The sequence below is a fragment of the Oncorhynchus keta genome, chromosome 6 (assembly GCF_023373465.1).
Source record: "Oncorhynchus keta strain PuntledgeMale-10-30-2019 chromosome 6, Oket_V2, whole genome shotgun sequence".
Taxonomy (NCBI): domain Eukaryota; kingdom Metazoa; phylum Chordata; class Actinopteri; order Salmoniformes; family Salmonidae; genus Oncorhynchus; species Oncorhynchus keta.
Window position 1 is genome coordinate 38,043,697 of NC_068426.1, and position 17,466 is coordinate 38,061,162.

At 41.3% G+C, this 17,466-nt stretch overlaps 1 protein-coding gene across 3 annotated transcripts in view; it reads right to left on the reverse strand.

Moving 5' to 3' along the window:
- LOC118385497 (trafficking protein particle complex subunit 13-like) overlaps window positions 1-16,851 on the reverse strand; it is a 29,268-nt gene extending 12,417 nt beyond the window's left edge. The window contains exons 1-2 of one of the 3 annotated variants that reach the window (XM_035772682.2): window positions 16,686-16,851; window positions 3,033-3,101 (exon numbers count right to left, since the gene is read on the reverse strand). In XM_035772682.2, the coding sequence (XP_035628575.1) occupies window positions 3,033-3,101; window positions 16,686-16,731 (115 nt within the window). In that variant the 5' untranslated portion in view covers window positions 16,732-16,851. Of the gene's footprint in view, window positions 1-3,032; window positions 3,102-3,434; window positions 3,743-16,685 lie in introns of those variants that run through there. The other 2 variants (XM_035772681.2, XM_035772684.2) reach the window with 2 other exon arrangements.
- Between the last annotated feature and the right edge of the window lie 615 nt (window positions 16,852-17,466).

Genomic DNA, 17,466 nt, shown 5'->3' on the forward strand with positions numbered 1-17,466 from the left:
ATTTGGGCGAAGGCGAAATGGGGGAGGCTTGGGCCAGTTGCTGTGGGGGGTGCAGGGCAGTTGACCGGGGTAGCGATAGCCAGGTAAAAAGTATGGCCAGTCGTAGAAAAATGCTTATTGAAACTCTCAATTATCATGGATTTATCGGTGGGGACAGTGTTTCCTAGCCTCAGTGCAGTGGGCAGCTGGGAGGAGGTGCTCTTATTCTCCATGGACTTTACAGTGTCTCAGAACTTTTTTGAGTTTGTGCTACAGGATGCAAATTTCTGTTTTAAAAAGCTAGCCTTAACTTTCCTAACTGCTTGTGTATATTGGTTCCTAACATCCCTGAAAAGTTGCATATCACGGGGGCATATCACTGAAAAGTTGCATATCAATCCTATGAATATAGGATTGCGTGCAGTTTTGTCACAAATGATGTACCCATGGGTCGTGAAATGTAGAAAACGGCATCTGTTTTTCTGTCTGAGTAATACAGTAAAAAACTAATATATGTTGATTAGATAAGTATTCAACCCCGAGTCAATACATGTTAGAATCACCTTGGCAGTGATTACAGCTGTGAGTCCTTTTGGGGTAAGTCCAAGAGCTTTGCACACCTGGATTGTACAACATTTTCCCATTATTCTTTTAAAAACTTTTCAAGCTCTGTCAAATTGGTTGTTGATCATTGCTAGACAGCCATTTTCAAGTATTGCCATAGAGGTAACAGTGGTAGGCTTGATTACCAACAACGACGAGACGGCCTACATGGAGGAGGTGAGGGCCCTCGGAGTGTGGTGTCAGGAAAATAACCTCACACTCAACGTCAACAAAACTAAGGAGATGATTGTGGACTTCAGGAAACAGCAGAGGGAACACCCCCCTATCCACATCGATGGAACAGTAGTGGAGAGGGTAGCAAGTTTTAAGTTCCTCGGCATACACATCACAGCCTCTTCAACCTCAGGAGGCTGAAGAAATTCGGCTTGTCACCAAAAGCACTCACAAACTTCTACAGATGCACAATCGAGAGCATCCTGGCGGGCTGTATCACCGCCTGGTACGGCAACTGCTCCGCCCTCAACCGTAAGGCTCTCCAGAGGGTAGTGAGGTCTGCACAACGCATCACCGGGGGCAAACTACCTGCCCTCCAGGACACCTACACCACCAGATGTTACAGGAAGGCCATAAAGATCATCAAGGACATCAACCACCGAACCACTGCCTGTTCACCCCGCTATCATCCAGAAGGCGAGGTCAGTACAGGTGCATCAAAGCTGGGACCGAGAGACTGAAAAACAGCTTCTATCTCAATAATATATGCCATAATAATAATATATGCCATTTTGACACTGACCCAACTCCAGCCACTTTAATAATGGGAATTGATGGGAAATTATGTAAATATATCACTAGCCACTTTAAACAATGCTATGTATGGGTGTTCCCGGGATCCTACATTATTCATCTCATATGCATACGTATAAGCGCCATCTCGACTGCATCCAACTGAGCTAGCCACTTTAACTATGCCACCTTGTTTACTTTGTCTCACAGGCCATCTCATACTGTTAAACAGCCACCATCTAACTGAGTGCCCTGTGCTATCCTTATGTACATATTCTTTATCCCCTTACACTGTGTATAAGACAGTAGTTTTGGAATTGTTAGTTAGATTACTTGTTGGTTATCACTGCATTGTCGGAACTAGAAGCACAACATTTCCAGCATTAACATCTTTATGTGTATGACAAATACAATTTGATTTGATTTGGTCTTTGTGATTGAATGATGTAAATCACTATCACTAGGGACTTTAAATAATGCTATGTGTTACAGAGATGGGTTAGTCATTACTGAGGACCTACAGATAATTCATCTACAGAGATGGGTTGCATACGGATATATTGTATGTGTGGGGTACAGAGATGGGTTATCATCGACTGAGGGCAGATAATTGTATGTGGGGTACATGTAGTCATTCACTGAGGGCCACAGATAATTTAACTATGCTGAGGGACCTTGATAATTTATTGTGGGGTACAGAGATGGGTTAGTCATTCACTGAGGGACTTACAGATAATTGTACCATCACTCATTCATATATGTGTGGGGTACAGAGATGGGTTAGTCATTCGACTGAGGGACCTTACAGATAATTGTATGTGTGGGGTACAGAGATGGGTTAGTCATTCATAGGGACCTTACAGATAATTTCTTTGGGGTCCGGGGTAGTCATTCACTGAGGGATAAGATAATTGTAGTTTACAGAGATGGTGTAGTCAGTCGACTGAGGGATTAATTGTATGTTATCATGGGTTAGTCATTGTCGGAACTAGAAGTACAAGCATTTCGACTAGGGACCTTACAGATAACATCTGCTAAGAGATGGTGTATCATTGACAAATAAAAATTGATTTGATTTGTAGTCATTTGGGATTGATAATCTATGTGTGGGGTCACTAGTCATTCGACTGAGGGACCTTACAGATAATTGTATGTGTGAGGTACAGAGATGGGTTAGTCATTCGACTGAGGGACCTTACAGATAATTGTATGTGTGGGGTACAGAGATGGGGTAGTCATTCGACTGAGGGACCTTACAGATAATTGTATGTGTGGGGTACAGAGATGGGTTAGTCATTCGACTGAGGGACCTTACAGATAATTGTATGTGTGGGGTACAGAGATGGGTTAGTCATTCGACTGAGGGACCTTACAGATAATTGTATGTGTGGGGTACAGAGATGGGTTAGTCATTCGACTGAGGGACCTTACAGATAATTGTATGGGTGGGGTACAGAGATGGGTTAGTCATTCAAAGTCCACTCATCTTTTTATGTGACTTTTACGTGACTGAACTTGTTTAGGCTTGCCATAACAAAGGGGTTGAATGCATATTGACTCAAGACTTTCTAGCTTTTCTCTGTTCTGTATTGCTATGCCCTGTCATTTATTTTGAATTACAGCTGCAAAGAAAATTGGACAGGCCTAACAAAGATTATACAAGTCCACTACATGTTGGCGGTAAAATAAACCAAGATGCTTACCTGGGAGGTCTCGATCTTCACACGTCACGGGCATGTTAGTGAAGAGTGTGGGTTTTGTTAACCGCATCACTGTGAAAGGCAAAGGATTAAAGAGATAAAAATAGTTCAGTTAGGGTAAGGCTAGTTTACTTGCAATTCTAGATCAAACTTCCATGTTAACGTGAAATAACATGCCATTTGACACTTTAAAGAGCAACTGCCTTTAAAAAGCAACGAGTCAGAAACGGTTATTCTAGTGTCAAAATGTACTACAAAGTGTAAATAGGATCATTTGTGTCATCAAGTCCATCTCGTCTAAAACGGAGTTTGGAACATCCGTGAGTCACAACGGGTAACGCGTCGATCATACTGACAGCAAACGAGCACGCAGCATCATCTGGATATGTATGCAACAACATTCACCTTCTGCTACTATTTCTGTCAAGCCGTCCACGCATACAGTTTGACGCAAACCCAACGTACGCACCACACAGAACGTACTGCAACTGCCTCTGGAACGCTGCAAGGCAAATGCGGCGTTTCATTGGAAATTAATGTAATTCTGGTGTACCACAATGCAATGATGCTGTCGGTGTGATCGAAGCGTAAACGAAGGTTGGGTTTTGATGTCCATTTTCCCACTAACATGGGGTGAACAGCTGCGGTGATTGCTCTCTATCCAATAGCATAGACAGTGAGACAGACCCGCCCAGCAGCTCCGACTTTATTTACATACTGCAAGACAACACAAAAACAAACAAAAAAATACTTGAAAAATACTGCACCAAACACCTCAGATGTAAAATTGTGCAACTAAAACATCCTCAGCAAAAACATCTAAATTAATTACAGATTTATAGAGTCATCTTCGAAACAGAGAGGTTTCTGGCTCCATCTTTTGAACTGCTTAAGCTTCAAAATATTATGACCCCATCACTGAAAGATAAGGAACACATATATCCAGTACCAGTCAAACCGTTTGGACACACCTACTCATTCAAGGAGTTTTTCTATATTTTTACTATTTTCTACATTGTAGAATAATAGTGAGGACATCAAAACTATGAAATAACTAGCCACAGGGTGGGTGTCATTTCAATCATAGATATATAATGAATAGAATGGACCGATCATCCAGACCACTGCAATTTAGCTGGTACACCATTGTCATTTTTACTTTAATTACTACCACAAAGAAGGCCGCCGTTCCACCCAATGTCGAATGTCAACTTAAATGGCCTATTTTATGATCTATATTTCTATGATTTCAATAGATTTCAATAGGTTTCCTATGGAGGATTGACAGTATAATTCAAAACAACAGATATTCCCATTCAAGTCAACATTCTCTGATGTGGTACCATTTGAAAGTTGAAAATGTTATTTCCATTTTAGTACATTTATCAGCCAAAACATGACACCCACCCTGTATTCAAGAACACTACCCCGCCATTGGTTGAGACACGACAACACAAAACCCTCAGATGATGTAAAAATGGGGTCTAAGCTACAACATATGTTAATATGAAAAAAATTCTAACATTTTAGATAATTGACATTTAAGGTTTATAAAAGTATTTTTTTCTATTAAAAAAATATATATATAGTTTGACAACCCTGTTTGTAAACTTTTAGATTTGATCAAATCTCAACCATTTATATTTTCCAGTGATGAAGCCATGGATGTCTCATGGTATTGTGGGCAAAATAGGTCAAATTTCAGCACCTTTATCTTTCTGAGCACTTCTTCAAAAGGCAAATATTAATGGAAGTTTTGGTTCAAATCAAAAGGAGTGATGTCAAAATGTTTTTTAATTCAAATGGATTTACCCACACAAGGCATGGAACAATGTGTAGAATTGCAGGAAATATAACACTGCAACATTTTCTCTCAGCCAACAAAACAGTTTGAAGGCGCATGGGTTTAAGAGGAACAGTTTGAAGGCGCATGGGTTTAAGAGGAACAGTTTGAAGGCGCATGGGTTTAAGAGGAACAGTTTGAAGGCGCATGGGTTTAGAGGAACAGTTTGAACAGTTTAAGAGGAACAGTTTGAAGGCGCATGGGTTTAAGAGGAACAGTTTGAAGGCGCATGGGTTTAAGAGGAACAGTTTGAAGGCGCATGGGTTTAAGAGGAACAGTTTGAAGGCGCATGGGTTTAAGAGGAACAGTTTGAAGGCGCATGGGTTTAAGAGGAACAGTTTGAAGGCGCATGGGTTTAAGAGGAACAGTTTGAAGGCGCATGGGTTTAAGAGGAACAGTTTGAAGGCGCATGGGTTTAAGAGGAACAGTTTGAAGGCGCATGGGTTTAAGAGGAACAGTTTGAAGGCGCATGGGTTTAAGAGGAACAGTTTGAAGGCGCATGGGTTTAAGAGGAACAGTTTGAAGGCGCATGGGTTTAAGAGGAACAGTTTGAAGGCGCATGGGTTTAAAAGGAACAGTTTGAAGGCGCATGGGTTTAAGAGGAACAGTTTGAAGGCGCATGGGTTTAAGAGGAACAGTTTGAAGGCGCATGGGTTTAAGAGGAACAGTTTGAAGGCGCATGGGTTTAAGAGGAACAGTTTGAAGGCGCATGGGTTTAAGAGGAACAGTTTGAAGGCGCATGGGTTTAAGAGGAACAGTTTGAAGGCGCATGGGTTTAAGAGGAACAGTTTGAAGGCGCATGGGTTTAAGTGGATCAGCTTGAAGGCGCATGGGTTTAAGAGGAACAGTTTGAAGGCGCATGGGTTTAAGAGGAACAGTTTGAAGGCGCATGGGTTTAAGAAGTGAACAGTTTGAAGGTGCATGGGTTTAAGAGGAACAGTTTGAAGGTGCATGGGTTTAAGAAGTGAACAGTTTGAAGGTGCATGGGTTTAAGAGGAACAGTTTGAAGGTGCATGGGTTTAAGAAGTGAACAGTTTGAAGGTGCATGGGTTTAAGAAGTGAACAGTTTGAAGGCGCATGGGTTTAAGAGGAACAGTTTGAAGGCGCATGGGTTTAAGAGGAACAGTTTGAAGGCGCATGGGTTTAAGAGGAACAGTTTGAAGGCGCATGGGTTTAAGAGGAACAGTTTGAAGGCGCATGGGTTTAAGAGGCACAGTTTGAAGGTGCATGGGTTTAAGAGGCACAGTTTGAAGGCGCATGGGTTTAAGAGGAACAGTTTGAAGGCGCATGGGTTTAAGAGGAACAGTTTGAAGGCGCATGGGTTTAAGAGGAACAGTTTGAAGGCGCATGGGTTTAAGAGGAACAGTTTGAAGGCGCATGGGTTTAAGAGGAACAGTTTGAAGGCGCATGGGTTTAAGTGGATCAGCTTGAAGGCGCATGGGTTTAAGAGGAACAGTTTGAAGGCGCATGGGTTTAAGAGGAACAGTTTGAAGGCGCATGGGTTTAAGAAGTGAACAGTTTGAAGGTGCATGGGTTTAAGAGGAACAGTTTGAAGGTGCATGGGTTTAAGAAGTGAACAGTTTGAAGGTGCATGGGTTTAAGAGGAACAGTTTGAAGGTGCATGGGTTTAAGAAGTGAACAGTTTGAAGGTGCATGGGTTTAAGAAGTGAACAGTTTGAAGGTGCATGGGTTTAAGAGGAACAGTTTGAAGGTGCATGGGTTTAAGAGGAACAGTTTGAAGGCGCATGGGTTTAAGAGGAACAGTTTGAAGGCGCATGGGTTTAAGAGGAACAGTTTGAAGGCGCATGGGTTTAAGAGGCACAGTTTGAAGGCGCATGGGTTTAAGAGGAACAGTTTGAAGGCGCATGGGTTTAAGAGGAACAGTTTGAAGGCGCATGGGTTTAAGAGGAACAGTTTGAAGGTGCATGGGTTTAAGAGGAACAGTTTGAAGCCGATAAATGACAATATCAATCCAGACCTTTGCCACCTAACAAATGTGTGACCGAACCTTCTCAAAAAGTAATTGGGGAGCTACCCCAGCTCTATATGATGCTGCAAATCCTCTTACTTTACAATGGTAATACCAAATGATAACTTCACCTTTCATCTGTGATAATATTAGGGAAACCCTAATACCTGTAACACATACCCTAACAAAGATGGCGGCGTAAACATTGCAGCAAAAAATGTATAATTTAATAACTGAGCCTTTTCTAAATTCAAACAAACCTCCTGCAAATAGCAATGGAAGTTTAGAAGACACGTGTTGTCTTCCAAGTCGGGAATTGAGGAAGTGTCGTCAAGTAATGGTAGCTGGAAAATTCTCTGTGCTATGCTTTACACTACCCAAGTAACAACGGCTATCCTCCAGCTAAAACAGTAGTAATGGTAACCAAACTCATCAAAAAAAAGAAACGTCCTTTTTCAGGACCTTGTCTTTCAAAGATATTTGGATTTTTATGAATTAACTTCACAGATCTTCATTGTAAAGGGTTTAAACACCGTTTCCCATGCTTGTTCAATTAACCATAAACAATTAATGAACATGCACCTGTGGAACAGTTGTTAAGACACTAACAGCATACAGACGGTAGGCAATTAAGGAGGCCTTTCTACTCACTCTGAAAAACACCAAAAGAAAGATGCCCAGTGCCCCTGCTCATCTGAGTGAACGTGCCGTAGGCATGCTGCAAGGAGGCATGAGTACTGCAGATGTGGCCAGGGCAATAAATTGCAATGTCCGTACTGTGAGACGCCTAAGACAGCGCTACAGGGAGACAGGACAGACAGCTGATCGTCCTCGCATTGGCAGACCACTTGTAACAACACCTGAACAGGATCGGTACATCCGAACATCACACCTGCAGGACAGGTACAGGATGGCAACAACTGCCCGAGTTACACCAGGAACGCACAATCCCTCCATCAGTGCTCAGACTGTCCACAACAGGCTGAGAGAGGCTGGACTGAGGGCTTGTAGGCCTGTTGTAAGGCAGGTCCCCACCAGACATCACCGGCAACAACGTCACCTATGGGCACAAACCCACCGTCGCTGGACCAGACAGGACTAGAAAAAAGTGCTCTTCACTGACGAGTCGCGGTTTTGTCTCACCAGGGGTGATGGTCGGATTTTCCTTTATCATCGAGGGAATGAGCGTTACGCGTTACGATTTCGAGGTGGGGGGGTCCGTCATGGTCTGGGGTGGTGTGTCACAGCATCATCGGACTGAGCTTGTTGTCATTGGAGGCAATCTCAACACTGTGCGTTACAGGCAAGACATCCTGCAGGCTCATCCTGCATCCTGTGGTACCCTCCTGCAGGCTCATCCTGACAATGCCACCAGCCATACTGCTCGTTCTGTGCGTTATTTCCTGCAAGACAGGAATGTCAGTGTTCTGCCATGGCCAGCGAAGAGCCCGGATCTCAATCCCATTGAGCACATCTGGTTGGACTGTAGGGTGAGGGCTAGGGCCATTCCCCCCAGAAATATCCAGGAACTTGCAGGTGCCTTGGTGGAAGAGTGGGGTAACATCTCACAGCAAGAACTGGCAAATCTGATGCAGTCCATGAGGAGGAGATGCACTGCAGTACAAACTTCCCATCCCGGATCCGGGAACGTTGTCATCAACTACAGTAATTAGCATAACGCAACGGACAAAAAAAGGACAAAAAATATTTTCTAGAAAATATTCATATTCATGAAATATAGTGAAACACAGCTTAGCCTTTTGTTAATCACCCTGTCATCTCAGATTTTGAAATTATGCTTTACAGCCAAAGCAAGACAAGCATTTGTGTAAGTTTATCGATAGCCTAGCATAGCATTATGCCTAGCTAGCAGCAGGCAACCTGGTCACGAAAATCAGAAAAGCAATCAAATTAAATCGTTTACCTTTGATGAGCTTCGGATGTTTTCACTCACGAGACTCCCAGTTAGATAGCAAATGTTCCTTTTTTCCCCCCAAAAAATAATTTTTGTAGCCAAAATAACTCCGTTAGTTCTTCACGTTTGGCTGAGAATTCGACCGGAAATCACGACAACTCAGAAAAATATTCCAAATTAGCTCCATAATATCGACAGAAACATGGCAAACGTAGTTTATAATCAATTCTCAAGGTGTTTTTCAAATATCTATTTGATAATATATCCACCGGGACAGCTGAATTTTCAGTAAGACCGTGAGGAAAAATAGCTACCTCTGTCTATTACGCAAGAATGACTCAGAGCCCTCAGCCGGACACTTACGCAATGTAGTCACTTACGCTCATTCTTCAACATAAAGGCGTGAAACTATGTCAAAATGCTGTAGACACCTTAGGGAACACGTAGAAAAAGGAATCTGGTTGATAGCCCATTCACTGCTCAATAGAGACGCATCGGAACGCAGAGCTTTCAAAACATGAGTCACTTCCTGATTGGATTTTTCTCAGACTTTCGCCTGCAATATCAGTTCTATTATACTCACAGACAATATTTTTACAATTTTGGAAACTTTAGAGTGTTTTCTATCCTAAGCTGTCAATTATATGCATATTCTAGCATCTTGTCCTGACAAAATAGCCTGTTTACTTTGGGAACGTTATTTTTTCCAAAAATTAAAATAGTGCCCCCTAGATTCAACATTAATGCAGCTGGTGGCCACACCAGATACTGACTTACTTTTGACCTCCCCTTTCTTCGGGACACATTATTCCATTTATATTAGTCACATGTCTGTGGAACTTGCTCAGTTTTACGTCTCAGTTGTTGAATCTTATGTTCATACAAATATTTACACATGTTAAGGTTGCTGAAAATAAACTCAGTTGACAGTTTCTTTTTTGCGGAGTTAAGTAGCCAAATATGTATAGCTTGGAAGACATCATCCAATATTGGCTAAATAAATGATACGGTTACAGTTATCCCAATAATGGACTAAAGGAGCCTAACGTTACTCCTTATAGGCCAAGGACCTCACATGCTCTGTTTAAAAATGGGCAAATTTGCTCTGGAAGTCAAAACAGCCAAATACTCTAAACATGAATCGATTCTCAATTGCGGTACAGTTTTAGAAACATAAATCCTTCTACTTTTAAATTACATCAAAAATAATTTCACAAATGCAAAACACACTTACCGTTAGGTTCTAATTGAAATGTACTGATTCACGTTGCCATACTGTAACTCATTAATTACTTTACATGTATAAGGATATGGATATGTTGGGTCAATGAAGGGTATATGGGAACTAGGTGTATGGAAAGTTACTAAGTTACTAGAAACATCTTCTATTCAATGTTTCTGATGAGGGAGGTGCAGACCTATGGAGGAGTGAGGAATGTGTCGAGGTCAAATCAACAGATGAAGTGAGAAGAAACCTCTGGGAAGGGGGCAAGAGAGGCCCACTACAACGACTCACCTACTGAATAAACTTGGTTTGAGCTATTTCTAGTTGTCCGTTTGAGGTTTACTCAGTTTGTTCAGAACATAACAGTTGGCGTTGTCGGCAGGATTCACCACGATTTAGTGTCGAACTGGAGAGTCCGAATCAGTGGAACAGGAGCCGGCACATTTAAACAAGGTAGAAAAGTTCCTACACCTGTTACTACTCATTCTTACTTCTTGGGGAGATGGATAGCAACCTAGAAAGCCTGAGATTATTCAGTAGTCCCAATGTGTTACGATCGGTCGTAGATTTAGGGTCGGTCGTAGATTTTAGTCCCGAACAGGCGACAGGTGTGGAACCAATTTTGGGGTTAGATAATCTCTGCAAAATGCCATGGGAATGGATTCTAAAAAGATAACAAGTTCAAATTGGCACGTCCAAACATTCCTTGCAAGCTCAGAAAATCGTGGGGGTTTTTAATCCCATGAGACACTTTATTCCTTCTTATTCTGAATTCTGAATTATAGAATTGACTAAAGGGAGGATGGGTCCTCACGAGGAATTAGAGTGGAGTTAATATTGTGAGTAATTATTTGTAGCGTTAAAGAAACAATTGTAATTGTAAACTTTTAAAAACGCAATTGTGTCAAGCGCCAGCATTGGGGTTACCAAACTTAAAATTACCTTTAAAAATGTTGTTAATGAGTAGATCCATCTTGATTTAGTGCATATTAAATCTTAAAATAGTATACATTAATGAGTGTGAAACAAATAGTGAATATCCAACGGAGGTTGGTAATAGTACCTACCTAAACTTTCCGGAAATGTCCATGTGCAACCCTAGTTGAGGTAGATTAAAACACAAACGATTAAAGAGTGGAGGGAGGACAGTGTCCTCTCTGTGAACAGAAGTTATCATGTTTTGTTTTGTCTGTAGTTCTGTTCTGTTACTGATTAAGACTTGGCAAAGAAAAAAACTAAAGGAATGTACATTTCCCCTTTTAGGAGAAGATGGAGTGTCCATATTGCTCCCTTTGAAATTTATCCAGAGGCTGTTCCCTTGGGAGAGTAGTTAGTAATATTCTGCAGTTCTTTTAAGTATAAAAGGTACCCAGCTCCCAATCAAGTAAGGCCTGGCCATGTTTGTTTTTGCCCTGTGTTACCACACACATCAGCACACGCACACACAACCCATCTGTTCTGAATATTTGTTAGTGATGTTAATACTGAATTTGATTTATGGGGTCTTTTTATACGGTTTTAGTGGGGTTTTTCACAGGTTAGAAAGGATGCACCTTAAAAGGGAACAAAATTGTCTGAAGTATCTATTTTCTGAATTTTGGTTGCATACATCACTTCTCTTGATAATGAATGTGCTGAAAAACCCAAAGTAAACCTGGTACACGAAATGTTTGAAATGTCTTTAAATAATATCTGAGGTACAAGGGTAGATAAGGGAAAGAAACACTCACTGGGACTGAATGACCTCTGACCTTTGTTCGGACTTTCTGGTGTGGCCTGATCACCCTCACTTGAAGCATTGGGTGAGATTTAAATGTGATATGTAAACACGAATGATTAGGAAAAAGTTTATAATTTAGCAATAGTCATCATGTGTATGATTCGGACCATGAGAAGGGCAGGGAGCGCTGTCCCTGAATGAGGGACACCCATCTCTAGTCTATTTCACTATTCCTTGAATTACCTTATGGGATACAATCAAGTAAAAAATAAGTTATCAAAGGTTGTAATTCTAATTTAATTTAATTTGTTATTTCGATTTAACAGGCAATGTTGTTTATTTGGATGTGAGTCATGTGTTGTGATAGTTACTCCAAATGGATTGAAGTTCTCACCACCTCGAGTGATATACAGTGCATTCAGAAAGTATTTAGACACCTTGACTTTTTCCACATTGTTACGTTACAGCCTTATTCTAAAAAAATTTAATCATCAACCTACACATAATGACAAAGCAAATTTGTTTTGCAAATGTATTAAAAACAAAAAACTGAAATATCACATTTACATAAGTATTCAGACCATTTACTCTACTTTGTTGAAGCACCTTGGGCTGAGATGAATGCTTGGAGTCTTCTTGGGTATGAAGCTATAAGCTTGGCACACCTGTATTTGGGGAGTTTCTCCCATTCTTCTCTGCAGATCCTCTCAAGCTCGGTCAGGTTGAATGGGGAGTGTTGCTGCACAGCTATTTTCAGGTCTGTCCAGAAATGTTCGATCAGGTTCAAGTCCCGCTCTGCCTGGGCCACTCAAGGACAATCAGAAATTTGTTCCGAAGCCACTCCTGCGTCGTCTTGGCTGTGTGCTTAGGGTTGTTGTCCTGGAGCAGGTTTTTATCAAGGATCTCTCTGTACTTTGCTCAGTTCATCTTTCCCTCGATCCTGATTATTCTTCAGGTCACTGCTGCTGAAAAACATCCCCACAGCATGATGTTGCCACCACCATGCTTCACCGTAGGGATGGTGCCAAGCTTCCTCCAGACATCACGCTTGGCATCCAGGCTTGGTTTCATCAGACCAGAGAATCTGGTTTCTTGTGGTCTGAGTCTTTAGCTGCCTTTTGGCAAACTCCAAGCAGGCCGTTATGTGCCTTTTACTGAGGAGCGGCCACCATAAAGGCCTGATTGGTGGAGTGCTGCAGAGATGCTGTCCTTCAGGAAGGAACTGTTGAGCTCTGTCAGAGTGACCATCCGGTTCTTGGTCACCTCCCTGACCAAGGCCCTTCTCCCCAGATTGCTCCGTTTTGCTGGGCGGTCAGCTCTAGGAAGCGTCTTGGTGTACCAAACGTCTTCCATTTAAGAATGATGGAGGCCACTGTGTTCTTGGGGACCTTCAATGCTGCAGAATTTGTTTGGTACCCTTCCCCAGATCTGTGCCTTGACACACTCCTTTCTCGTAGCTCTACGGACAATTCCTTCAATATCGTGACTTGGTTTTTGCTCTGACATGCACTGTCAACTGTGGGACCTCATATAGACAGGTGTGTCCTTTTCAAAATAATGTCCAATCAATTGGATTTACCATAGGTGGACTCCAATGAAGTTGTTGAAACATCTAAAGGATGATCAATGGAAGCAGGATGCACCTGGGCTCAATTTCCAGTCTCATAGCAAAGAGTCTGAATACTTATGTAAATAAGGTAATAACATTTATAAAAACCTGTTTTCGCTTTGTCATTATGGGGTATTGTGTGTTTTATTTAATTAATTTAAGAATAAGTCTGTAACATAACATAATGTGGAAAAAGTCAAGGGGTCTAATACTTCCCGAGTGCATATACCACTGACCACTCTCAATGAGCCAGATTCGAGTAACTTACATTGCGTTTCTGAAACTTGATGCAGCAGCCTGCAGCGCTATCAATCGGAAATGGACAGCTCGTGGTGCTGAAAGTAGGCAGCTGAAAGTATGCAAATTCGAGTAGGCATAATTAATTTAAACTGTCTTCATTGTAATTGGAATTTACTAGCAACAAGAGGGTTTTGTGTTGGTGCCTAATTTCTTCCTATTTAATACATAAGAGCTAGGACTATCTGTTTGAAAGAAGAAATTAGGCTATAGGCTGCTACATCCATACATTTGTCAGTCAATTCCTCCACACACCATGCACCCTTTAAATAGCCTACCTCCATGTAAGTGAAGGGCTTTTAAGTCAAATCCAAAACTCGAATTGAAGGGGGTATGAGAGGGTATGCTATAGGCCTAACTTTAATTAAAGAAAATGTCAAAAAGCACAAGCCTACCCCTTGTTAATTTAAGATTAAGAAAATAAAATGGATTCCGATTACATAAAGTGGAGCGAGATGTTTTATGCTAGAAACAAGCTGCAAAATACCCGGGAAAGACATTACTCCCATACTGCATATAGGAATATCATTGTTTAGTTTCTTTTACATTCAGAAGCTGAGGCCTCAATCACACTGTCAGCGTCAATGCATTTTGGTACACCAGAAGTATATTTATTTCCAATGGAATGCTGCATTTGCCTAGCAGCGTTAGTTTGCAGAGGCAGTTGCAGTGCGTTCTGTGTGGTGGATTTATCGAACGTATGCATCAAATTGTATGCGTAGACAGCTTTACAGAAATGGTAGAAGGTGAATATTGAACTTTCGTTGCATACATACAATATATATACACAAAAGTACGTGTACACCCCTTCAAATGAGTGGATCCGGCTATTTCAGCCACACCTGTTGCTGACAGGTGTATGAAATCAAGCACACAGCCATGCAATCTCCAGAGACAAACATTGGCAGTAGAATGGCCATACTGAAGAGCTCAGTGACTTTCCAACAAGTCAGTTCATCAAATTTCTGCCCTGCTAGAGCTGCCAAGGTCAACCGTAAGTGTTGTTTTTGGGAAGTGAAAATGTCTAGGAGCAACAACGGTTCAGCCGTGATGTGGTAGGCCATGCAAGCTCACAGAGCGGGACCGCCAACTGCTGAAGCACGTAAAAATCATCTGTCCTTGGTTGCAATACTCACACCAGAGTTCCAAACTGCCTCTGGAAGCAACGTCACAACAATAACTGTTCATCGGACGCTTCATGAAATGGGTTTCCATGGCTGAGCAGACGCACACATGCCTAAGATCACCACGCGCACTGTCAAGTGTCAACTGGAGTGGTGTAATGCTGGCCGCCATTGGACTCTGGAGCAGTGGAAACGCATTCTCTGGAGTGATGAATCCCGCTTCACCATGTGGCAGTCCAACGGACGAATCCGAGTTTGGCGGATGCCAGGAGAACGCTACCTGCTCAAATGTATAGTGCCAACTGTACATTTGTGGAGGAGGAATAATATCTGGGGCTGTTTTTCATGGTTTAGGCTAGGCCCCTTAGTTGCAGTGATGGGACATTTTAACACTACAGCATACAATTACAGTCCAGATGATTCTGCGCTACCAACTTTGTGGCAACAGTTTTGGGAAGGCCCTTTCCTGTTTCAGCATGACAATGCCCCCGTGCACAAAGCGAGGTCCATACAGAAATGGTTTGTTGAGATCCATGTGGAAGAACTTGACTGGCCTTCACACAGCCCTGACCTCAACCCCATTGAACACCTTTGGAATTAATTGGAACGCCAACTGCAAGCCAGGCCTAATCCCCCAACAGCAGTGCCCAACCTCACTAATGCTCGTGGCTAAATGGAAGTAAGTCGCCACGGCAATGTTTCGACATCTAGTGGAAAGCTTTCACAGAAAAGTCGGGGCTGTTATAGCAGCAGCTCCATAACTTCATATTAATGCCCATGATTTTGGAATGAGATGTTCAACGAGCAGGTTTCCACATACTTTTGGTAATGTAGTTTATGATGCTGCATACCATTTTGCACAATGACAGTTAGTGTGATTGAGGCGTGAGCTACAACCTATAGCTGAGGAGACAAAAAAATGGACTTTACTTGGTAAGCAATGTAATTATTTCATTATCAATTGATTAAGCTATTCACTTTCTGCACAATAGACAATGTTTAAACCCAGACAGCTTTTAGGTAAATACTTGTGACCTTCTCTCGTTGGGTTAAACTACAGAAGAAGAATATCCAGCAGTTAAAGTTGACATTTTTCTGCATTGGTAGGCCTCTGTCTGGTGTGGAAAGGTAGGCCTAACTTTTGAAAGTATCATGCCCAGATCCATAATGATGTCTCAGATGCAAATAATTACAAACAGGGAACGTTTTGTTGCAAACAAGACACAATTATTTGGCATTTGGGAAATATGACAAAATGAACATATGTCTATCTCTATGTCCATTCTAATCCTGTAATTTCAGTAATTTGTGTGGTATTAAAGCATTCTGCTAATGTGTAAAATTACATTAAATGTTTACAAAATGCTTCTTTTTTTTATTGGACATGAAAATACGATAATAGATCAAGGCAATGCTTTTACTATAAACAAGATCTTTCCACCCCAAACTCTTGTCCACGGTGGTTCGCGAACCCACAACCTTCTGTCATGTGCGCTATCAACATTGTGATGTAAAGGCTTACAAGACCAAGACCAGTTTCTAAAACTGCATATCTAAGGCTCTAGACATAGTTTGCAATTTGTGCATGATATGGCAAATTATGTGACAGAATATTGGTAACGTTAACATTAGCTAGCTACTATCAAACGTTAACAGTCGTTACGCTAATAAGGTTGGCTCTTGGAAGAAGAAAAAAGACAAAGAAAACAGCTTGCTGTTGATTAGGGGTTACTCGATACTAGCTACGCATTTAGCTAGTTTGTTCATCATATTCTTCTTTGGCATCTATGTTAGCCACACATTAGCAAGTAAGTTAATTGTCAGTCTCAGATGTAAACAACCTCTTCTTTTCAGATATCAACTTAACGGACAAATCAAACGCGACCCAAATTAGTATATTGCTTAAGTGCATTGTTTTAAACAATGTTATCATATATTTAACTCAGTAAAATACCTTTCAATGCAAGTAGATGCTCTTGTTTTGCCTGATTTACTTCCATTATGTCTGGAGTTCGGTTGAACTTTCACCTGGTCGTTTCAACAGCCACAAATCGCCAAACCCCGCCTATTTCTACAATTGATCTTCTTAAAATCTGATTTTAAATTTAGCCACACCGCTAACCTTATGCCTAATCCTAACCTTAAATTAAGACCAAAAAAATATATTTTTAGTTTTCATGCATTTTTATGATATAGCCACAAAGTTTCTGTACTGTCTTTGATATAGCCAGAGAGGAAGATGCGAAGCGAAAGGGATAACAGGGACCAAAATCTGTCTTCTCCAGCTGGTGGCGTTTATTTTGCTAGTTTTTGCCAATTTCGACTTTGTGGCTGTTGTAACGAGTGACAACCCTTTCATCTCGCCATATCAGTCCCGGTGATAGCATTGTGGTACACAGGTGTCACGTCAAATTTCACGTCCCTACCTTAAACTAGTGATGGGTCTTTCGCGAATAAGTATAAGAGCCGGATCGCATATCAGAAGATCCGAATCTATTTATAAAAATATATACAAATTAAGTATAAATTAAATATTAGATATTTAAATGAATATAATTAATTAATTCAAAGAACGAAAAAATAAAAATAATAATATAGGCCTAAAATGCTCAAGCGCACACACATTCGTTCTGACTGTCAGCTCAGACTAACAGCCTCACCTGTTGTTCCTGTCAATCAGACACGCAGTGTAGATATGTAGACAACAATTAATACCTACAGTTGAATTCGGAAGT